Source organism: Nannospalax galili, unplaced genomic scaffold, assembly GCF_000622305.1.
Source record: "Nannospalax galili isolate Female #2095 unplaced genomic scaffold, S.galili_v1.0 scaffold32, whole genome shotgun sequence".
Classification (NCBI taxonomy): Eukaryota; Metazoa; Chordata; class Mammalia; order Rodentia; family Spalacidae; genus Nannospalax; species Nannospalax galili.
Window position 1 is genome coordinate 8,742,677 of NW_008335297.1, and position 21,843 is coordinate 8,764,519.

The 21,843-nt window shown below is 44.4% G+C and overlaps 1 protein-coding gene across 14 annotated transcripts in view; it reads right to left on the reverse strand.

Annotated features, from left to right (window-relative positions):
- The window catches only part of Rbfox1 (RNA binding fox-1 homolog 1), a 383,510-nt gene extending 361,959 nt beyond the window's left edge, over positions 1-21,551 (reverse strand). For 10 of the 14 annotated variants that reach the window (XM_008829975.2, XM_008829968.2, XM_008829960.2 and 7 more), the window contains exon 1: positions 5,103-5,204. In XM_008829975.2, the coding sequence (XP_008828197.1) occupies positions 5,103-5,189 (87 nt within the window). In that variant the 5' untranslated portion in view covers positions 5,190-5,204. Of the gene's footprint in view, positions 1-5,102; positions 5,208-20,910 lie in introns of those variants that run through there. The other 4 variants (XM_029562015.1, XM_029562014.1, XM_029562016.1 and 1 more) reach the window with 3 other exon arrangements.
- Positions 21,552-21,843: the final 292 nt, after the last annotated feature.

Here is a 21,843-nt window from a genome sequence, read left to right on the forward strand (position 1 = left end):
CTGCCAAACCAAAGAGAGTGGGTGAGCAGAAGACTTCAAGGTTTGGAGTCAAGCTGACCCATACCACTCTGCTGACTCTTCTTAAGCTAGAAATAACCTGTCAAACAGGAAGAAATCCAAGGTACCTGGAAAGAAACTAATCCTACAGAAACATCACCCCTAGAGAGAGGATGGGGAGGCAAACAAAAGAATGACAGTGAAGGAAAGCATTCTTGCAAGGCTGTCCAAACTATAGCCACTGGTCCCATGAAGCTAAGGATATGAACTCATCCCAACACAAAATCATAGGCCCACTTAAAGCATAAGATATTTTGCAACGCAATACCGAGGTTCTTGAACTTGAACTTTGTAATGACAACATCTTGTCACATACCCCACAAAGCAAATATCCGTATGTTCTCAACATCTGTGGGCTACAGGCTGGCACATGGCCCAGAGAAGTCAAAGGGTTGGACACCCTTGGTTTAGCTCTTTCTTGGTGACATTTCATCCTATGTCCATCTGCAAGGCTGGATAAAGATAACCCTTGGTGATTATTCTTACAGTAACTTTCTGGGACTGAAACATTGTGATGTTTCCTGTGATGAATGGACCACTTGGATAATTTCATCCTCATCATGTAAAACTGCTCACTGCTCACTGCTCACTGCTCACAAAATCTTCCACATCACTGTAGGGATGTGATGCTCCCTCTAAAATTCACCTGTGGACTCTGGAGAGGCCTCTGAATTGTGGATTCTTTAGAAGGGCTAGGTGTAAGCATAGACTGAGACTCCGTAAGTGATGCTTAAATGAACAGGTCAAGTGGCTATCCTCATGTAAAACCAGGTTAATGTGCTTGCTGGTCCTAGGATTTTAAGAAATCAGACCTAACACTCAGGAGTCTCCCCCATGGCTTTTCAGGGGGTGAATTTCAAGGTGACGAGAAGGTTGCGATAGCCAGTTTTAATTGCCAACTTGACACAACCTGGGATTGCATGGAAGGGAACACCAGTGATGGATCCTCCAGATCTGGTTGGCCTACAGGGGACTGTCTTGATTATGTTAATTGATGCAGAAGGATTCAGCATCACCCCTAAAAGTGGGTGATACCATTCTCTGGGTTTGGGTCCTGGACTGTACAAAAGGGAGAGAGTGGGCTGAACAATGGACTGTGTGCATTTATTCCCTATCCGTTCTTGACCGTAGATAGGATTAGCTCCTTCAAGCTTCTGCCGGCCTGACTTCCCCCACTGTGATGAACTGTAATCTAGAATTGTTAGCTCAAACAAACCCTTGCTCCCCTTAATTGCTCTGGTCAGGGTATGTTAACATAGCAATGAGTAATGAAACTCAAAGTTAAGCACTATGAGGAAGTACCCAGGCATTGCATGCTGCAAAACCAAGTCAGTCACCAGTAAGGCCAAAACCGCCTCATGTCCAATGCAAATGATCATTTCAGATCTGAGCTTCTCTCCGATGGACTGTCCCAGCTTCAGCTTCAGGCTGGGAAACAACCCCATCAAACCAGGAGGGAATCAATCAGACATCATAGAGCACTCACTCAGAAGTACTGGGGAAGAAAGAGAGGCAGGACATAAACTGTGATCTCAACTCACACAGAATGGACTCACGGACAAACAGAGAAGCCAGGAGCCCATAGCTGCTCTGTACCAGGCTGGGCAGCCCAGGGCTTCACCCCAGGATTAGCCAGAGAGCTGAATGTTGCAGGAAGTTTCCTCTTTAGTGTCATGGCCAGGCAGCTATTGGCAACCAACGGCCTGTGACAGGTGGGGTTCTAACTTCCCAGATTAGCAGTGTCCTTCTGGGACACACTAGGGACATCAAAAGCGGAACCACCCTGAGTGACCTCATTTCCTTTATCGTTCTTACATTACAATCTATTTTTAGATCGTTTTTAACAAGCCACAGGCACCATTTATTATTTGCCAGACACCTTCTAACCTCCTTATTAACTCATTTAATCTTGATAGCAACTCTATAAACTAAATCCTGTTACTAATCCCACAGAACTGATAGACACACTGAAGCACAGAGAGGTTATGTAACTTGCTAGAGATCACACAGCTTGCAAATGGCAAATCTCCAAAATCAGGTTCCTTCCTAAGCAATCTGCAGAAAAGACACGTTTGTATGTCTTAAGATCTTCAATTTATCAATAAAAATACACTTAGTTTCTTATTCTAATACAAATGTATCATATTGGCCCTGAATTTAGGGATAGGAACTGCAACCATATTAAGATGGGATGGAATTCTGGCTCTAAAATTCCTGTCTGTGTTGCCATGAGCTAGGGACTTAACCTCTCTGAACTTTGATTCATTATCTTATAAATTGAAGGTGATCATAGTCTCCTCAGGGTTATTATGGAAAGCTCTCTAAATAATATTAAAATTCATTTAAAATTTCCTGAGTGGTGGGGGGTATGTGCATAACTGTAATTCCAGCATTTGAGAGGCAGGGGCAGGCAGATCTGTGAGACTGAGGCCATCCTGGTCTACATGGTGAGTTCTAGACTAATTGGGGCTACTAGAAAGACCCTGTCTCAAAAAAAATTTCCCTACATTTTGGTCCACTTTGAAGTGTTTGAGCTCTATGCAGATAGTGACCCTGTCTGTTCACAATGCAAGTACAATGGTGGCCACTTAAGTGACTGTTCATCTCCTATGAGTTGACATTTGACTATCCCACGTCCCTAAATCAATAAATTCTCTCTCTTTTTTTTATTTTTTTTACTTAAGTAAATTTGTCTTGGGTTCCTGACCTTGCAACTAACATATACATATTCAGGAATAACCCAAAATAGTTTTTAAAATAATACATATCCATACCTGCAAAAAGGAAGCCAGACATTTTACCTTTATCCTTATCTATATTTATGTGTTCATGTGTATATATGTGCACGTGTGTGCCTAGGTGTATGGTGGTCAAAGTCCACCTTGACTATCTTTTCTTAGCTGCCTTCCACCTTGTTTGAGGTAGGCCCTTTCACCAGCCTGACAGTCCCTGATTGGGAGAGACTGACTGGCCAGTGAGCTCCAGGGATCTGCCTGTCTCCACCTTTGCAACTCTAGGGTTACAAGTCTGAACCATCTTACCTGCCTTTTTTTTCTTTTCTTCAAAAATTTTAATTGAGTTTTTGTAATTTCATATAACAGTTCTTAATCAAATTTAGACCCCCTCCCCCATTCATGCCTTCCCATCCTCCCCCACCAGACTTCATGTATTCTGCCATACACGTTAAATCCAATCCAGTCAAGCATTTGTACCCAGATGTCCTTCAGTATAAAATTGTCCACCAGAGTCTAGTCAGCCCATCTGGAGATCATATGCAAGGCATACTCTCCTTCACCCAGTAACAATCAATCTCCTATAGTTCTCAGTCTAGAGCTGGCCTGCCACCCATTTCTCTCCTCTCTGGGCCCTCGTTTAATTGAGTAGGCGTGGGTCTTGTGCTTGATGCCACCATTGCCACAAGGTCACATGTGCAATCTTCCAGTGGCCTGAAAGCCTCTGTTTCTATGAACCAGCCCTGGCTCTTACAATCATCCCCCCTGACCCCGCTCCCTTCCACAACGGTCCCTGAGCCATTGTCCCCCTTATCGAGGGACACAGACTCTGAAGTCTCTTATTTTCCCCACCCCCCAAACTCCTTGACAAGTGTGGGAAAGAGGTGTGACTATAGCTTACAGGCGTAGTGGTCGGAGGACACTTCCAGTTAACACTCCACCCCTTCCTCCGGCTCTTACATTCTTTCCATCAACCTCTTCTGTGAAAGACCCTGCCTTGGAAGGGGTGATAAGTGTGAGATGATCTTCCTCCCATTGTGGCAAGGCACTAAACTTTGAGGGCTCTGCATTGTGGTTGGGGGAGAACTATATCCCCTATAATTCTGCTCTATGACAGACCCTGCAGGCTGCACTATCAACTTACCTGGATTTTTAAAATGGGTTCTAGAGGTGGAACTCAAGTCCTCATGCTTATCTGACAAGCACTTTATCCACTGAGCCATCTCCCCAGCCTTAGCTCATTGTTTTAAGCACAAACTTTCATTTCTGTGGTAAGGTACTGCAGCATAATTCAAGCAGGCCTCCAACTCAGGACTCTTCTGTATTCCCTTCCTGAATGTGGGATCACAGACCTACATATCATCACACCCAACTCAGCACTTTCATAGGACTCACTTTGCACTGAATACAATTCTCATCACCTGAAGACTAAATTAGTCTTTTAATGATTCTACAACATCATCAGTAGCCCTATTCTACAGATGAGACCCTTGAAACCCCAGTGGCATCACTTAAGGCTGCTTGAGTGACAAGCCTAGTTTCCAAAGCCACATCTGCCCAATTCCCAATCCTCTCTCCCTTCCTCTGGATGCTTCACGCTAACACTATGCAGTATGCTGATTTATCTCCAAATGTCTACACATCTGTTGAGTACAAGGAATCCTGAAAATTGCTAAGGAGCTGGATCCTGCACTCGGGTGCTCATATAACACAGTAGCTTCACTTTCAAACCTATTCTGAGTCCCCAGAAAGGGTCTGTAGGTGGTGAACAAGAATTCTAAAATATCCTTCTGGACAAGTCCAACTGCTGCAGAGCTATGCCAAACATACTATACAATTTCCAAACTCTGTACCCAGGCAAACACTGACCATAACCCAAAATCCTGCTACCCACAGCTTTTCAAATCTTGCCTGGCAAGCAGAGCTGCCTGCCCCTTCTCTAGATGCCCGGAAGTGTACAGGCTGGCTGGATCCTGACATTTCCGCACATCCAGGCATCACACTGAACCTGATGTGTCAGCTTTCCATAACAGAACATGTTTTCTGTGTCTGTTTTCATCTCTCCAAACAGCACTGCTTGGAGCTTGAGGTGGAAATTCACAGATTCCAGGGCGGACATTTGTTTTAGGATTACCATACAGATCTCACTCCCTTGGAGACTCCATGGCTGGCCTCAAGGATAAATGTACCTTTTAGGACCAAAATAGAACAAAGGGCTAAAAAGGAACTGAAGGATTTAAAATTAGGATTAAAAAGGAGAAAATATAAAAACCTTGGCTCTCAAGTGGCCTGCCTTAGCTGCTTAACACTCACCAGTGATGTCCAACTTTGAGCCTGGTGGGTACCTGTGCGTCTCTGGCCTCGCGCTGGGTCCCTGCATTTGCTGGCGCTTTGTACCATGCTGGTTGGCAGCGTGCTCATCTGCCTGCCTTGCTGAGCGGCCCTCGGTGATATTTTTATAACAACTCAGAGCCTTTTTCATGTTGCACTCTGCCAAAATTGTGGCTCACTGCACACCTGTTCTACGCAGAGCACATGGGGAGATGGAGGTGGGTCAGGTGGAGGAGGGAAGAGGGGGAGGCCTTTCCTGGCTGCAATAAAAAGCAAAACGGAAAGAAAAGCTGGCCAGAATTCACGAGGCACCTTTTCTTCTTTCGAGGCTGTGCTCTGTGCCAGTACTTTGTTTGAACAACACTCTGCTTGAGTTGGGGAGTTTATCGATAACAACAAACATTGTCTTAATTTGATTTACAAGTATGAATTCAGTTGATTTTCATAATGGCTGAGCATGAGCCCCCTACATTCTCATTTTACCAGTGAGAAAACTCAAGCAAAGAAAAGTGGCATCATGTGCCAAAAGGCAGACACAGGGAAAATGGCATCCTAGAACCAAATCTAAACTCAGGAGCTTGTGTGTAAAACTTCTCCCATGTTGTATTCTGTGTCACTGTGATCATCCAACCATCACTGCTACACCTGCACCAGCCTCCATCACAGCTCTCCCCACCATCTCCTCACCACCAGTTTCTAAACCACATTCTCCATCTGCAGTGTCACCTGCCCCTACATCATTCCATCATCACTATGATGACCTGAATTTCCAGTGTACTACTAGCATGTTCAATTCCAACTTCATCTCCATGGTCACTATCACAACGGCCTTCAGTTTCACCTGCTACCTCCTACTCCAGCATCACCCCATCATCATGACATGCGCACTTCTGATGCACCACCAGCACCTCCACTTCATCATCACCACTACCATGACCTCTATTTCCACAGCACCACTGGCACCTCCTCTAAGATCTCCACTATCACCAGCTTTCCCTTCCTTACTACTAGCATTCAGTAGAATGGAGATATTTGTGAGTGTTTCTACAGATGGGGAACCATGCTGGATGCTCTTCTGCATGTCATGTTATATTCCTGACAATGTTATGTTTCTAATACTGCAATTCCTTCTATTTACCCAATATGGGAACTAAGTTCTAAAATGATTCATAAAACACCCCCTCACAGAGGTAGTCAGAGGTCTGTATGATTCAGGATATGTTTGGGATTGAAAGGCTTGTCTGCCTGATCACGGGAGGAATGTATTTCACTCCTGTGTTCCTTTAGCCAGAGGAACATTGGACTCCGCTGACTATGCAGCTTAGAGATCTGCTGCTGAGATGGGAGCAAATGTCTTGTCAAACTGGGGTACAAGTGGATGCAACGTTGTTAGAACAATGTGCCAAGCAGCCACTGAGGCTCTCGGCAACATCGGGGGAATGCCACCCTGAGAGAAGCTGAAATGGGCAGTGTTTCTGCTTCCTGCCATCCCTCCTCAGTCCTCTGAGGTCAGCCTCTGGACCCTGCTGTTCCTCCTAGGGTGCATATCTGCTTCAGGGGATGCTCAGGATTACTGTTGAAGACTTTCACTGTTGTCCACCCTGAGCATCTATCCCTTCTCTGCATTCCTAGTCTGAGCAACCTCCAACTTGCTGTGGACACCTGGCACCTTACTTCCAAGTTGGCGTCTTGTCTCCTCATCTATTCTGAGCTAGACTGGTCTTTTACAAATTATGTGCATAGTTGTCTCCTTTTGTTATTCTTCGAATGAATCTAATTCCCATAGTAGGGCTTTCGACTCCATCTCTACTCTGCTTCCGCCTCTGTCTCTCACTGGGATCAAGAATGCCAAGGGTGACCGTCACAGGTGTGGTTACCTGAGAAGGAACATCCTCCTTCACCCTGACCTTCCAGTCCTTGCCTTCCTCTGCCTCCATCTCAGCACCAAAGTCACTTCCTCAGCCACAGCCTCATTCCTGAATCCCATCCCTGCTCCCCAGGAGGTGGGGGGAATCCTTTCCCTGAATGCACCTTGCAACATGCATCATACAATAAATAGTCGCTTGCCTCATTTCCTACCTAGTGATTGTCTCTCTCACCTGAACATGGAAAATAAGAAAACAAGTTGGTTTCCCCATTTATCCGTCACAAGCCCAATCTTGAGTCAGAGACTAAAAAAATAAATGTTGAAAGAATGAACAAGCAGATTATTTATCCACTGATTAAGTGAAATGATGGTTAAGATGATTTGTTTTCTTTTTAAATTTTACTACATGTATTTATTATGTGTGCATGAACATGCATGCACGTACAAGGACACATGCTGTGGCATGTGTGTAGAAGTCTCAGGATAACCTGTGGGAGCTGGCTCTCCTTCCACCATGGGGGTCCTGGGGATTGTACTCAGGTCCTAAGGCTTTGTAGCAAGCCCCTCTACCTGCTTAGCCTTTTTGCTGATCCTGAAGAGATTTATTTGTTATGGAATCAGAAGTTTCATAATATCTGGCCAGTCAGTCTTTATTAACATAAATGTAGTGTAAACAACACTACATCAAGGGCTAAAAGTAGTACTTCTCTTCCCCAGTAGCACCACAGAAAGTCTCAAAAGTCTGTCTCCTACAGAAACACATCTCTGTCTTATATAACATAATAATTGTTGGCTTGAATTATACGGCGTCATAATCTGAGAAAGCTGCTCTCTTTTTTTCCAATATAAAAAGTGAAGAGTCTGCTGCTGGATCCACACTTCATCTTCTTGGTGGGCGTGATGAAGGAGGAAATGTGATCTGATTTTTATGTATATTTATATATATATTTGAAATTGATATTTTCCACAAAGCCATAAAGAGCTATCAGAACAGAGGGATGTTTATTTGGGTGAATCACCAGCTTTGCACAAATCCCAAGTGCTAATTGCATAATGGGTCTTTACAGAATGCCATAATATGGGTTCGGCTGGTTTCTCTGTTTTGGGTTTGAAAAATAGATTGTTTAATAAGCCATCAAAGCTATATGTTAACCAAGTAAACAAAGGAGCAGATGTTGACTGCCGTCTTGTGCCTCGTAGACATAATTAAAGACAATGAGGCACTGGCGGGTTCAGAGAATACGGGACAAACACAGACACAGAAATGTGCACAACAGGACCGACAGAGTCCTTTGCTGGGCACCTGCTTTCTCAGTCTGAAATGCTGTATCATATTTCCGGTCCTGAAAAAAAGTCGTAACATCTTTTATTTACGTATGGAAATTCGAATTCTTTCTGTCCTCCACTCTTCAGGATGACAGAGTAGTAAGTCAGTCTTTATCAATGAATATCTGTCTTAGTTTCAGGACTGCTGACTGGCACCCTGGATTGTTTCAAAAAATTTAATTTTTTCAGAGTATAAATGTTAATGGAAACTAGTAAGCCCCTAAATTTTGACATTTGTTAAAGAGACTCAAGTCCTTGTTTTGAGTGGGAGGTAGGGAGGCACTTTATCATTCGTCTGCACAGTTGTTCTTTCATTTAGGCATTCTACTAAATTGACATGTTTATTTCTTAAAAGTTTACATGGCTTTTTCTCAAGTTAGAGCTTTTTCAAAATTCAAGATTCATTTCATACAAAAATAATCTTCTTGGGTGGAACATTTAAAGCATCTTTTTTTTTTTTTTTTTTTTTTTTTTTTTTTTTTTTTGACAGGGTCTCCCTGTAGCCCCAGCTGTCTTTGAACTCATTATATAGACCAGGCTGGCCTTGAACTCAGAGAGATCCGCCTGCCTCTGCCTCCCGAGTGCTGGGATTAAAGGTGTGAGCCACCACACCTGGCTTAAAACATCATTTAAATTTTCTGAATAGTCTTGTTTTTGCCTTCAGACTCTTGCTCAGTCCTGTATTAGTTCTCAGTTCTACAGGAATGAAAAAGAAATAGAAGCACACAAAAACACATGATAGAATTAAGAAAGCAATCCAAAATAAAAACAAAACAAAGGACGAAAAAAAAAAAACAACAAAAATCAGAGCACTTATATCTGCACATACATGAAAGAAACTCCCAACTCCAAATAAATCCCATGATCATACAATTTTATTTCCTGCCACTTTAAAAAAAAAAAAGACTGAGGTTAAATCAGAGCTTTCTATAGCTCACTTCACAAAAGGACATTTTCTAGATCCAGAATTCTAAGCCCACATAATAAACATTCTCCCTCACATTCTAAACAAAGCAGAGAGCTTTTCTGGTGAGGAACTGAAATTGTGGTAATTCTTAAAAGCTTAAAAACATCCCATTGTTTAAAGAGTAGAGGAAACTAGTGTTGGCTGGGCATGAGCGAATGACTGACTAGCAGGGAGGGAATGACTTGCAGTGCATATGGCTTGCAGTGTGCGAGTGGCTTGCAGTGAATAAATATCATTTGCCTTCACCCACCTCCTTCCAGCTTTCTGCAGGTTCTGATGATGCGGAAGGAAGTGGATTCTAATGGAGTTTGCATCTCTTTATGCTAATGAAGTAGTGTCAGCCCATTTTCACAGGCAACACAGGAAAGCATAAACATCTAATGCAAAACAAAGGGCCAGGAAGCCACCAGGAAGCCACTCTACCCATCCCGATGCACCTAAGGCAGATCTAGCCCTCCTCCGTTCGTTCCCTATGGAAAGCAAAGCAATCTTCCCTAAGTGAGTCCGATTAAACCCATACAAGCGCCTCACACATTCCTGCACCGCAGACATGTGCACACTGTCTCAGAACACAGGATGGTAGTAAAGCATGTAGCTCCTGTGATTTATGAAGCAGCCTTCACTGCATCAAGTGTAACAACATGGCCAGCCAGGACCCTTCTCCCTGAAATGCCTTTATGAGCAGGATGAGGCCTTACTACTGAACAAAACCAGTCGCGCTGCTTATAAATCATTAATACAGACAGAGCCAGGCAGGGACTACATTCCCTGTTAGTTGAAGAGTTGCTTGGCTCAATGCAGGCCTTCAGGGGTTGCAATTGGCTGTAAGGAACACACTTCATCATTGTCTCTGGGCACTGCCCACGGGCCTCATGCTCTGGCTTTACACCCCTCTCAACCCAAGTCCAAGGCCTCACTTGGAATCCTGACACAGAGACCAATAATCCTAACAATTTAAAGTAAAATTCATTGGCTCGTCCCCTGCCAGTAATTCCAGTGCTTGTGAGGCTGAGGCAGGAGGATTGCTGCAAGCTCAAGGCTAGTCTGTGCTACAAAGCAAGTTTGAGGCTAGCCTAGTTTACAGGATGAACTCTTGTGTATAAATAAGTGAATTAAATAAATAAATAAATGAAAGAATTAAATGAAACCAGGACCAGCTTCAAAGTGAAATGATACCCTAGAACTTTTTCCCCTTTCTAATGAGTTTTACTTTAAGGAAAAGGCAAGGACTAGTCTGTTAACTGGATCCTTTTTACAGAGAGGCTGCCTAGCACAGGCCTCTTATAAAAACAAGAGAAAACCTCCAAAGCAGGGGCAGCAGGGACAGGCCAAGAGGTCACTGTAGAGCCATGTTTCTCAGTGTGAGATCTGAAGAGATACCATGGGGCTTTAAATACCACATCTCACACCTGAGCCTCTGGTGCCATTTATAAAAATAAAAATAATACATAAATAAAAATTAAAAAATGAAACCCAAGCCAAACCTGCTGGTGTACAACTGTGATCCCAGCACAAGGGAGTCTGAGGCAGGAGGACTGCTTTGAGTTGGAGGCAATGTGGACACAGCAAGACCCTGCCTCATAAAGCAAATAATAAATAAATACACAAAAACATAAGAGGCAAATAACATCAACTCGCTGGAAGCCTTTGTGTAGGATTAAGTGAGATAATCCATATAAACATGCTGAGTCATGGGCCTGCCACCCAGGACTCCATAAACCTTATTGATTATGTCACTATTTTAATTCTGTCATTGTTATCACGGTGTTGAGGATGACAGGACTCTTTGGTTCCCAATGGACGCACAGCACCACTTCCTGTTTACAGAGGAGCTTTCTTTTCTGAACAGAACCAAAGAAGAAATAGAAAAAAAAGAAAAAGAAAAAACAAGTAAGCGCTGGGGAATCCTGAGGCGCAAGGTTACCACAGAGACCCCCAGTGGAAAGAGCCGATGCTGCACCAGCTGATTCCATTCATCACCTGCCTGTTCCACCAACTCCAGGGACTCCTTTGAAGAGAAGGAGGAGAGAAAAAGGGAGAGCAAAACAGGAAAAACAAACGCAGAGCTTTCTACAGATTATCTGGATGGGCAAGCCTGTCAGCCCGTATAAGCAGAGGCAATAGATGGGTTAGCCAAAGCTGTGCTGTCTGCAGGAGGTGCCTTTGAGTTCCCAGAAAGTCCAGCGAACACCGGATGGAGCGTGGTTCAGAATCAGGAGTCAGTTCCTCGCACCTCATTCTTTTGATTCCAGAATAAAAAGGACAAAGGATCAGGCCACAGGGGACCTGTGATTTCTCACAGGATGTGAGAAAGTACCTGTCAGATTTAGGAGTTCAAGGTGAAGCTGGGATATGTGCCCTGTCATCAAAATCAGGCACCCTGGCACTCCTGGACCCTACCCGGGCTCCTCTGGACTCTCCAGATGTGAGCAGCCATGCACCACGCAGAAGCTTATGAGAATCTGCGTCAACATGTCCCTGAGTCTCCAACAACACAGCTTTACGACATTCTGAATAGAAATAAATGAAGCCCCTGCAGTGTGATTCTGTCAGCTTTTGAAAGTAAATAACTTTGCTACTGACATGAGCAAGACGATCCTTCCTTTCCCTCCTCCTGCCACAGAGCATTAATTGAGCTGTGAAGCCATATTACTACCACCAGTAGCGGCAGAAAGGCCCAGGGGAGGGAGGTGGCAGAGAAGCCAGAAGGGCGTATGGACCTAAAGACCCAAAGTGACCCCAGATCCCCAGTATCTGTAGCCTCAGCGGGTTGTGGACACATGCATCTCCCCCTTTTGAGATTATAAAAAGCAAACAGAAGTTGATGGGCAGCTTCCAGGAGCAGGCCCTGTGTTACCTTAACAGGCACATTCGTCTCTTTAACATCTATCTACCTTAGCATCTTTCTTACATCTTGAGCATCAACTGGCTGTTCACCGAGTCTCCAGCTCGGAGTGGAATCTCACTTCACCTCAGAAAGAACAATATGAAATGGCCATTCTCATCTTGATTTTTTTTTTTTTTCTGAAGAAGCAATTAAGGCCCAAATCAAGTTAAGTGACTTGCTCAATTCAGTCGAATCAGCTCATGAATATCAGAGCTGGGATTAAGTCTCAGCTACTGATTTCTTCTCTATATACAAGGGCAACAGATACCTACTTTTTGCAAAACATGTTTGTTTCGGAGCGGAAGCTGACACCCACGGCTTCTAAGAGAGGACAGGTTTTAGATGCTGAATATGAGAGGCACTAGAACTGGCCAGTTGGAAACAATTTGAAGCCTCATACTCTGGCATTCAAGGCCACAGTTTCTCGTGCTCCCAACAGACTCCAAGGGGGGGCCATCATCTCTCAGCTCTGACCCTTCCTCTAGGCAGCTCCAACCCAGGCCTGGATAGAAAGCAGGTCTTCCTGGAAGGAAACCCATGGATGCGTCTGCTGTTTCCGATAAGAAGAATCTGGGTCTCCAGGTAAATCCTGGGCAATATTCGACTCCAAGAAAAGTCTCATTAAAATACCAACTTTCCATGCATTTTACTCCTCAGTTCTGGGAAATCTGAAGCCCTCAAGACCTGTAGCTGCCTGTACTTTGTTCTATGAATACAAAGGAAAAGAAAAATAGCCATTCAGTCCCTGAGAACACACACTGGTCTTCTGAACGCTTTTGACTCCTTCACTGCTTCCTAATTTTGATTCTGTGTGTGTTGAAACAGAACACAGAGAACAAGATCAAAATAGGGTACGACTCTGGCAGCTAGAACTAGGCTGAGTGCCACCTAGCAGCAGCCCCCTGATCCGGCCCCACTGTCTCGAAGCCCTCTGTGTACCACAGACCTTACATTCAAAACTATCTTCCTTTGCTATGTACTCGGGGTCACTGTCACAGAAGAGGTGACATGAAGAACGTAGTAAGGTAACTAAAGTCTTGTTTTCTGTGGTTCGGTCAGAGGGAGGCAGGAAAGAGTAATTACAAATCAGGCATGGTAGAAAACTTTTAGGATATGCAACAGACCAAGCTGATATGTGTCCAGGAACAGTACTGTATCAATGGCACACAGGTAAACGATATCGAGACTCTCCTGGGCTCTACTTACTGAGTATTTAAGAGAACATCTGACCCATTGTTCAACGAACACAGAATAAACAGACAGTGGTGGGTGCTCAGGCCTATCATCCTAACTAGTAGGGAAACCAAGACAGAAGGACCCTAAGTTCAAGGCCTGCCTGGGCAACTTACTAAAACTTTGTTTCAACATGTCATAAGAAGCCTGAAGATGGATGAAGATCAGTGGTAGAGGACTTGTTTAGCATGTGGGAGGCCCAAGCACTGCAAGAAATAAGTACACACATAAACTGTATAAACTTGCAGTGAGCGAGGGTATACTGGGAAAATGTTATCACAGCTGTGGTTGGGCAAGTGTACTTGTAAGTCTCAATATATGTTGATTTTGAAATTACTCAGCTGGTAATAGGGGGTTGACAACAATTTGGAAGGAGATGCTTGACTACACAAAGGTAGAGAAAGAGCGGACCATGTTTGTTTCATTCAAGCTGATTCTCCCATCATATTTCTCCATCACACTGACCTCGGTTACAAGGTTGCCACTGGTAGCCTTGGTGACGTGATGAATGTCATTCTTTACAGGTTTGACCAAGACCCTCTCTCCACCTGCTGTCCCCATCTTGGCTCCAAATATAACAGACATCTCTTCACAGCTCTGAAAGGGTTTTCTTCCATTAGTTCAAGGAGGAATGAATGAATTTTTACCCTTTGTGCTTTCCACCCAGTGCCTCATTTCAATGTGGCACACGAACACAAGCTAGAGCCTGTATTCTATTCCCAGAGATTAGCCACTTTGTACAGTACCCAGCCCACTGCTTGATGTCTCTGTGAGTCTAGGTTTGAGCTTGGCATAATGTCTTTCATAACCTAGACCTTCACCCTTGATCTGTGTGTGTGTGTGTGTGTGTGTGTGCACATGCACGCGTGCGCATTGTGTGCAGGTGCAAGGAGGTTAAAAAAAAATCACCAGGTTTCATCCCTAAGGCATCATTTACCCTGTATATTTTTTCCCTTTGAGACAAGGTTTCTCATTCTCCTAGAAATTGCTTAGTAGGCTAAATTGACTGACCTGCAAGATGCAAGGATCTGCCTATCTCTGTCTCCCAGTGCTAGGATTACAAGCATGTGCCACCATGCCTGACTGTGATAGGGATTGAACTCAGGTCTCCATGCTTGCATGATAAACACTGTACCAATTGAGCTATCTTCCCAGTCCATTCCCTGTCCTGCCTACTCCTAGACTGCTTTCGTCAGCTTTTTCCATGCCCAGTGCCCTTGAAGCTCAGATCAGAAGAACCAGCACGTCTGCAGAAACCCCCCTGGATGTCATCTGCCATCTTCTCCATTTCCTGAACTTATTTGAGTAATCTGAACATATTTCCTGGGCTGATCCTTGTCTACATCAATTCTTCCTTTATTAGAGCCTCAGATCCATAAAAGCAAAACTCCTTTTTTAAGTTGCTAAAATAGTCACAATACTTGGCAACATTTTTTTTTTACAAAAACAAATGAAAATGAATAAATTATATAATGGATAATTATACACAGGTAAAGAAGGGTGGTGAGCGCTGTCTCCTCTGCATAAAGATTCTAGGATATCTGAATGCAGGCATTCATCCACTGCTGTTTACTGAACAACTATTCTCTACCATGTATATCAGCCCCAAGGCACTGTGGGTGGAGTTGGGAACAGGATGAAGGGTCTCCACCCTCATGCTTACAGTGAACCAGGTCAGTCAGTGAACACAGACAAAGTGCTTCTCTGGATACTATACAATACTTGCCAAATATATGAAATATAAATCCACAATAGAGGAATCTCTATGAGAGGATCACACGCAATGGAAAAGAATCATCTGCTCTTTCACTGTCAACACCAAACAGTAATGACTGCAACAGGCTAGGAAAGCGGAGACAGCAGGAAAACCCACCACCTCCCAAGCTATGTTGGAAGTCGGGGCACTCCATCCACATCACCGGTTTTCTAATCTGCTGCGATGCTGAGGCACTAAGTTTGGGGTTCTCTGGAAAGTCCTTTCCAGGTTCCGTCTTCTTGAAGGGCAATGTGTACTGCATTTCCCTAGCACACTTGCACTCAGTATGGTAGAAGGCTTGGGGCCTTTCTGAGCTATTGTGCCCAAGAGCTGACCCTATTTGACACAGCTCCTTCTCAATAGGCCCCAAAGAGGCACATCTTATCACAGTGACAGCCACTGGCCAGTGCTCAGTCCTGCAAGGCTGTACCGGAAATATGCAACTTTATTGATGAATGGAACTTTCTATGCTTCTCTTAATTGAATTAAGCAGAACACTGGGACACCTCTCCCTGTCCATTAAAGAGGTCTCTGCAGATGGGACAATTATGCCCACACCTGCCAGCCCTGCCTCTTTCTCAGGATGAGACCTCCTCCCCATCACCAGCCCCCTTAGGCAAAAATGTGCCAACCTGATTTTGTTTACTGTGTTGCAATGTCTTTCTCTTCCAGAAGACCATGATTTGCCTGATAAACTACACTGCTTTTTACTGGCCAATATGAATAAACAGCATTATGCCTCCTCCTGGGGCAGAAAGCCTGGTGAAATGAATCAGAACCCCCTAAAAACAATTGTCTACCCTCAGCACATCAGCTACTGGACAATCACTCAAGGGCCGGCCGTAAGGAAAACAGATGGTGCGTGAGCATTAATGACATGGGCTTTCTCCACTCTGGCACAGGAAGAGCTGCTGGCTGTGCGTTCTGACACACAACCTACCACGAAATGGCAGGCGGAGAGCCGCATGGCACAAGAGACTCCTGTCTGAGGACAGACAGATGCATTATGGTATCCATAAATGAACAATGTTTTATGAAGCTTTAACGCAGAGGCAACCGAAGCAACCCTGTAGTTAACGGGGGGATCGAAGCTAATTTCACGCCAACACTACCCTCCTCTCTCCATGGGGACGGGGTGCAATGAAGCACCCCAGTCTACTGGATATGGCCTCACTTAGTTCAGGACAGTCCAATCATGCATACCTTCTCTCCAATGGTTAGGGAGAAAAGATCAGAAAAGCCAGCAGGATTAATTAAGCAATTTATGGCAGCCAATGTCTTAGGAAAGAAGCAGGCAGACATGTCTCCTATCAGCCAGGTACCCAGGCCTAGAAATGTGCTCATTCTGGCCACTTAGATTCCATTAAACAATTCAGACATGAAGATAATCTATCCTAATTCTTTCCCGCATTATTGACACTATTGACTACCCTCAATCCACAGCACTATCTAATAAATCAGCAAGGGATTAAGCCAAGAAGAAAGAATGTGATAAAATGCCATTTGTCCCCTCCGTAAATCATCAGTCCGAGACACAAGGTAAGTAACTCCGATGAGAATTGAACTTTCCCATGCAGCCATAATTGTTATGGCTTACCTAATGTTTTCCAAATTTATAACCACGGCTGATGCATAGAGGCCATACCCCTGCCCCCCGCCCCGCCCTGGCCAGCCTCAGTAAGAAAGCCTTTCTTCCCGCGTGAGCCTCCACACTGAGCAGCACTTTCTAATTAAAGACAGAAAGGGCTGATGTGCGGGTTTCAGTTCAATTGCTTTCGATCTGAAGGTGTCCACCATGAGCAATGGCTTCATTTACCAGGAATTACCCTTTGTACAAACCACTTCACTATTTAAAACAAACCTCATGCATCACCATTAGGTGGGGAAAAATGACCCATCTTCACATATTGACAGTGGCATGGGCCAGTTTAGAGGCCCTCTCTTTCCCCCTCTTTAATGTGGATTTTAAGTATTTGATTTGTTGTTACATTTAGGCTGATTAAAAGGCTGGGAGTGAACAGGACTTGACGGATGAGAAGCCTTCATAGAAAGGAACTGGGAGACACTGAGGGTGTTGGAGGAAGAAGTAAAAGGAAGTTAATAAGCTACTGATCTTCATGGAGTTGAAACTCAGTACAAAACACAGTTCCAGAGGACTGGAGCATCAAGCCTTCATCATAAAACAAACCACAGTGTCTGTCCTGTCTGTAGTCTCAGTATCCCTTCTCAAGAAAGAGATGGCCTGCATTTGCTCCCTGTGATATACGGGCATTCTGTGTCTGTGTGCACACTGTTTTGCAGTGTTCTCTATTAGAGAACACAAAACAGAGCCTCCTTTGATCTCATCAATAATATGCTCCAAATTTGGAATTATAATTCAGAATTTTGCCTCAAAGCAAATGAGTATCCACTTAGGAACTCTAGAAAGATTTCACCCTGGGGAGATACACAATCTTGAAGTTGAGTTGTAGGAAGATGCCACCATCAAACGGTCACGACTGTGCATCAAGACTGGAGGCTGAGGCAGGGGCTTGGCCTTGAGATCAGGATGAAAAACCGATGACTCCAGCAACCTTGTCCCTTCTCAAAGTGGACTCCTACCACAAATGCAGGCTATGTACCAGGGGTTGATAAGCATGTATGTGTAAGTGAAACTGATGACATCACTGGCTCCAGCATCAAGATGTCAAAAGGGTAACTTATCTTTATCCCATCTCACAGCTCCAAAGGATAGTAATGTCTTGGATGTTAGAAAAGAGAGGAGAGGGAGAAAAAGACAGGGGAAATAAAAGAAATCATAACTGCTGGAAAACATCTACCTGAAGGAAAGTTACTGGGAAATAGAAACAAATGATGGAGAACAAGACAAAGAATGCAGACAGGGAAGTTGCCTCCTCGCTGGCCTTAATGAATAAGCTATTTGTGGCAAAAGGTTTCTGTTGTTTTCATGTGAGCCCTCAGACTAGACTCCCAGGCTGAAGTATCCTGATTGATTTTTGTATTTTATGAGTTGTCTTAAGGAGGACTCTTGAGAGATTTTAGGAATGAAGGTGGGCTGTCCATAGCGAGGTAAACATAGCATATAACAAAGTCCTTTTCCTTGAATACTGGATAGGAAATAACTCTTGTCTGAAACTTCATTCTGAGATAATATATTCTAGTGAAGAGTCAGTAGTCCATACGCTATGAGAATGTGCACATTGACAAAGCAAAATGAGAACTGTTTCAAAATAAAATGGGTGAATTTTTATTATTTTCTTATGTAACTAGTGACTGGCATGGCAGTGATTTCTGACACATGCCTTTTTCTAGATGTAAAATAAAATGATTCAAATGAAGGTATTGCTAAGGGTAAATGGTGCCTGATTCTATGTTTGATCACTCATACATTCAAAGTATGAATGAGCTCTCTATTCATCACACTACATGGGATGTAATACTAGTTATAGATTAATGGCAAGTTAAAATTACGGTGGTGACACACAGGAAGATGTACAGTCTATACTGGTGAAAAGCATAGGAAGATTAAAAGGAATTGTCTCCCACTCCCAATCAGCCAATTCTCTGAACTGCTAAATAAAAACAGTACCATGAAACCTGGGCACACGCTATTACGGCAGTAAAAGGCCAGAAGAGATGACCCAAAGCACAGGTCTCCTACTCTGATAGTGAGTCTTTGCAATGGGGGAGGGTGATGGTTAAAAAACTTGATTGCAAATAAGACATGCAAACATAAATGTCTGCCTATCTTATAGTTCAGGAATTTAGTGCAGCTGGGTAGAAGACATCTCTCTCACACACATCCTGTTCTGGCCCTGTGTCACTGTACGGTGTTATAATCACTTTCACTGAAACACCTCAAGTTCTTTCAAGGGGAGGATGTATGGAAACCTCATATCAAACCCAGCCTCCATCTACCTTCCCAGGGAACTGTGCTGTTGATTTAGTCACTTCTAAATATTTGTTATGGCTGCCACACTTCCTGTGAGGCGCCCTTCCACAGCAGGTGTTTTCCAGAGTGGGGAAGCCTTGCACTTCCCCACTCCTCCTTTTCACAGCAAGAATAACCTCTCCTTAAGTCACTGCCTTCTTCGCTAAGTAGTTCCCAAATGACAAACCAGTTTAATGATGGAAAAGGCAGAAACACAGATGAATTCACACACACATACACACACACACACACGGAAATTGAGAAATCACTGAGCACTCGTAACATTGTACTTAAGTAACATTGTTCCAACTGATTCACAAATAAAATGAGAGGAAAAAAAAGGATCCACTTACACTAATGATTTGATTCAATCCAGCTGAGGCTTCAATCCATCTGAAGACATTCCTACCAGGCTGCTATTGTGGTGGGGGATTGATGTAAAACACACAGGCATTCACACACATTTGCAGGGGAGGCAAAGAGATGGTAGGAGCTGATGAATCATATGTTATCGTTATATTCCTGAGAGATGGTTCCTGGCATGATTTACTAAATGAGAGATGAAATAAAACAAATACTTAAAAACATAAGCCAAACTAATTTGTTCAAGAAAGACTTGCAAGAGAAAATACTTGTAAAAAATATTTTCCGGAGGCAATCAAGTTGATAACAAATTACCCAAATGTTCAAACTAGAATCCTGACATTTCATGAGGACATATATCCCTGTAACACAGATTGGAGTGGAACATCTTGGGGGAAAGAGGCCCTTCTGAACTCTTGCAAAGGAAGTTTGGTTAACACACACGTTAACCGATGATACCTTTTAAGTGAATTCATGGGAAGGCAAGCAAAATGATCACCATCATGCAAACTTCAGGGGACAGGATGGGGACTCCTGGGGGCAGGTGGATTCCCACCAGCAGGAAAAACCTTTGTAATCTTGCCAAGTCCCAGTCAAAGACCCTGCCCCATAACAGAGCTAGTCAGCCAAAGAACAGGGTGGCACTAGGGGGTTGGTTTCTAAAGCCCTGGAGTAGTATATTAGGCAGAACCTTTCTAGTAAGAGGGAAAGCCACTGAGATCCAGAGGGGCCCAGGGAGACACTGAAAGGACCTCATCCAAATCTTCTCAAATGTGGACTGGATAGGGATAAAGCCAATAGGCATCGCAGCACCACCACGGAGCTGAGGGAGGGATTGGGCAGGCCAGGAATAAACAACCAAACAAGCAAATAAAACCCCCTTTTACCCAGACCAACAAAGACAATGTAAGACCAAGCTCACCTTCTCACAGCATTGCTGGGCAGTTTGAAAGCAGATTGTGTAGGAGAAATCTAAACAGGTTCTGAATCTTGTGGAACACACATCACAGACAAACTTAACAAAGATCACACACACACCCCACATACACCCCCCCACACACACACTTTGTTTAACTCCATATTAAAACAGCTTAATTAAAACTGCAGGCATCTGGATGCCTTCACAAATTCACGAACTCTCAGCATCAAAGGTGTCTCCCATCGCCTCTGGGACCTCCAATATAAGAAAAGACGCTCTCGAGCAAAAGACAGTTTTCCATTTCAAATTCCCCGGTCCCCCTAGGCTGGAAATCAGCATTCAAAGTATTCAGACAGGTGAATGAAAATAGCATTCTGGCTCCACTGAGAACCAGAGGCTCTCACCCACCTCCTCTGGTCCCAGCACATGAGCCCCCCCCAACCCCCTCAACACTCAGCCCACTGAAGCAGTACCCAGTCTTGAGGAGCCGGGAAGCAGTCAGCCACCACCGCCACCACCGAGAAAGAGCCGCGCGTCTTACCTGCTGTAAGTACATGAAAGTCAAGGCACAGGAGAGCTGGGGACACATGCCCACGTTGGGGAGCGCCACGCAGGTGGCCCCCGTCAGAGGGTGCTGCATCGCGTTTCTGGGTTCCCGCAGAGGGAGAGCGGGGACGCTCACATACAATCACGTTTTTGGTTTTTTTTTTTTTTTTCCCCCTTTTCCCCTTGCCTGGTCGCTACAAATTTTTTTCTTTTTAGTTTTTGATGGTTATCTAACTCACACAGCAGTGACTGGACTGTCCCTCTCTCTCCCTCTTTCCTCTCTCTCTCCTCTCACTGTTTCTCCCCCCCTCCACCGCACCCCAAGAGAGTCCCTCCTCCCAGGCTCTCCTAGCCCGCCCTCGGGTTTGCTAGTACCCAGCGTTCATCAGCCTTCAACTACAGACACTTGGAGAGGCAGGAAAGTAGTGTGGGTTCTCGAAGCTGTACCCACTGGGCTTGTTGGGCCTGTCATTGGAGCGCTCTTAAAGTGGAAGGTGCCCTCCGCCCCACCACCCCCTAAAGGTGACTAGACCGAGCAACTTCTATGAAAAGCAAAGGGTTAACATGTCCTGATGGAGATGCAAGGGAAAGAGAAGAGAAATGGAGAGGAGAGAATAGAGGGGAGGGGGGAGAGGGGGAGAGGGAGAGAGGGAGAGGGAGAGAGAGAGAGGGGGGAGGGGGGAGAGGGGGGGAGAGAGAGAGAGAGAGAGAGAGAGAGAGAGAGAGAGAGAGAGAGAGAGAGAGAGAGAGAGAGAGAGAGAGAGAGAGATTTTGACTCACTGCTGCTCACTCGGTTGGCGGAAGCTGGGAGTCTTCTCATTTGTCAATTAAGTCCAGGGGTAGGATTGTGTGTTTCTTTCCTTTTCTTTTTTTAAAAGGCACTCACCAAAATTTAAATTGTATCTGCTGAAAACCTCCGCGGGTAGGG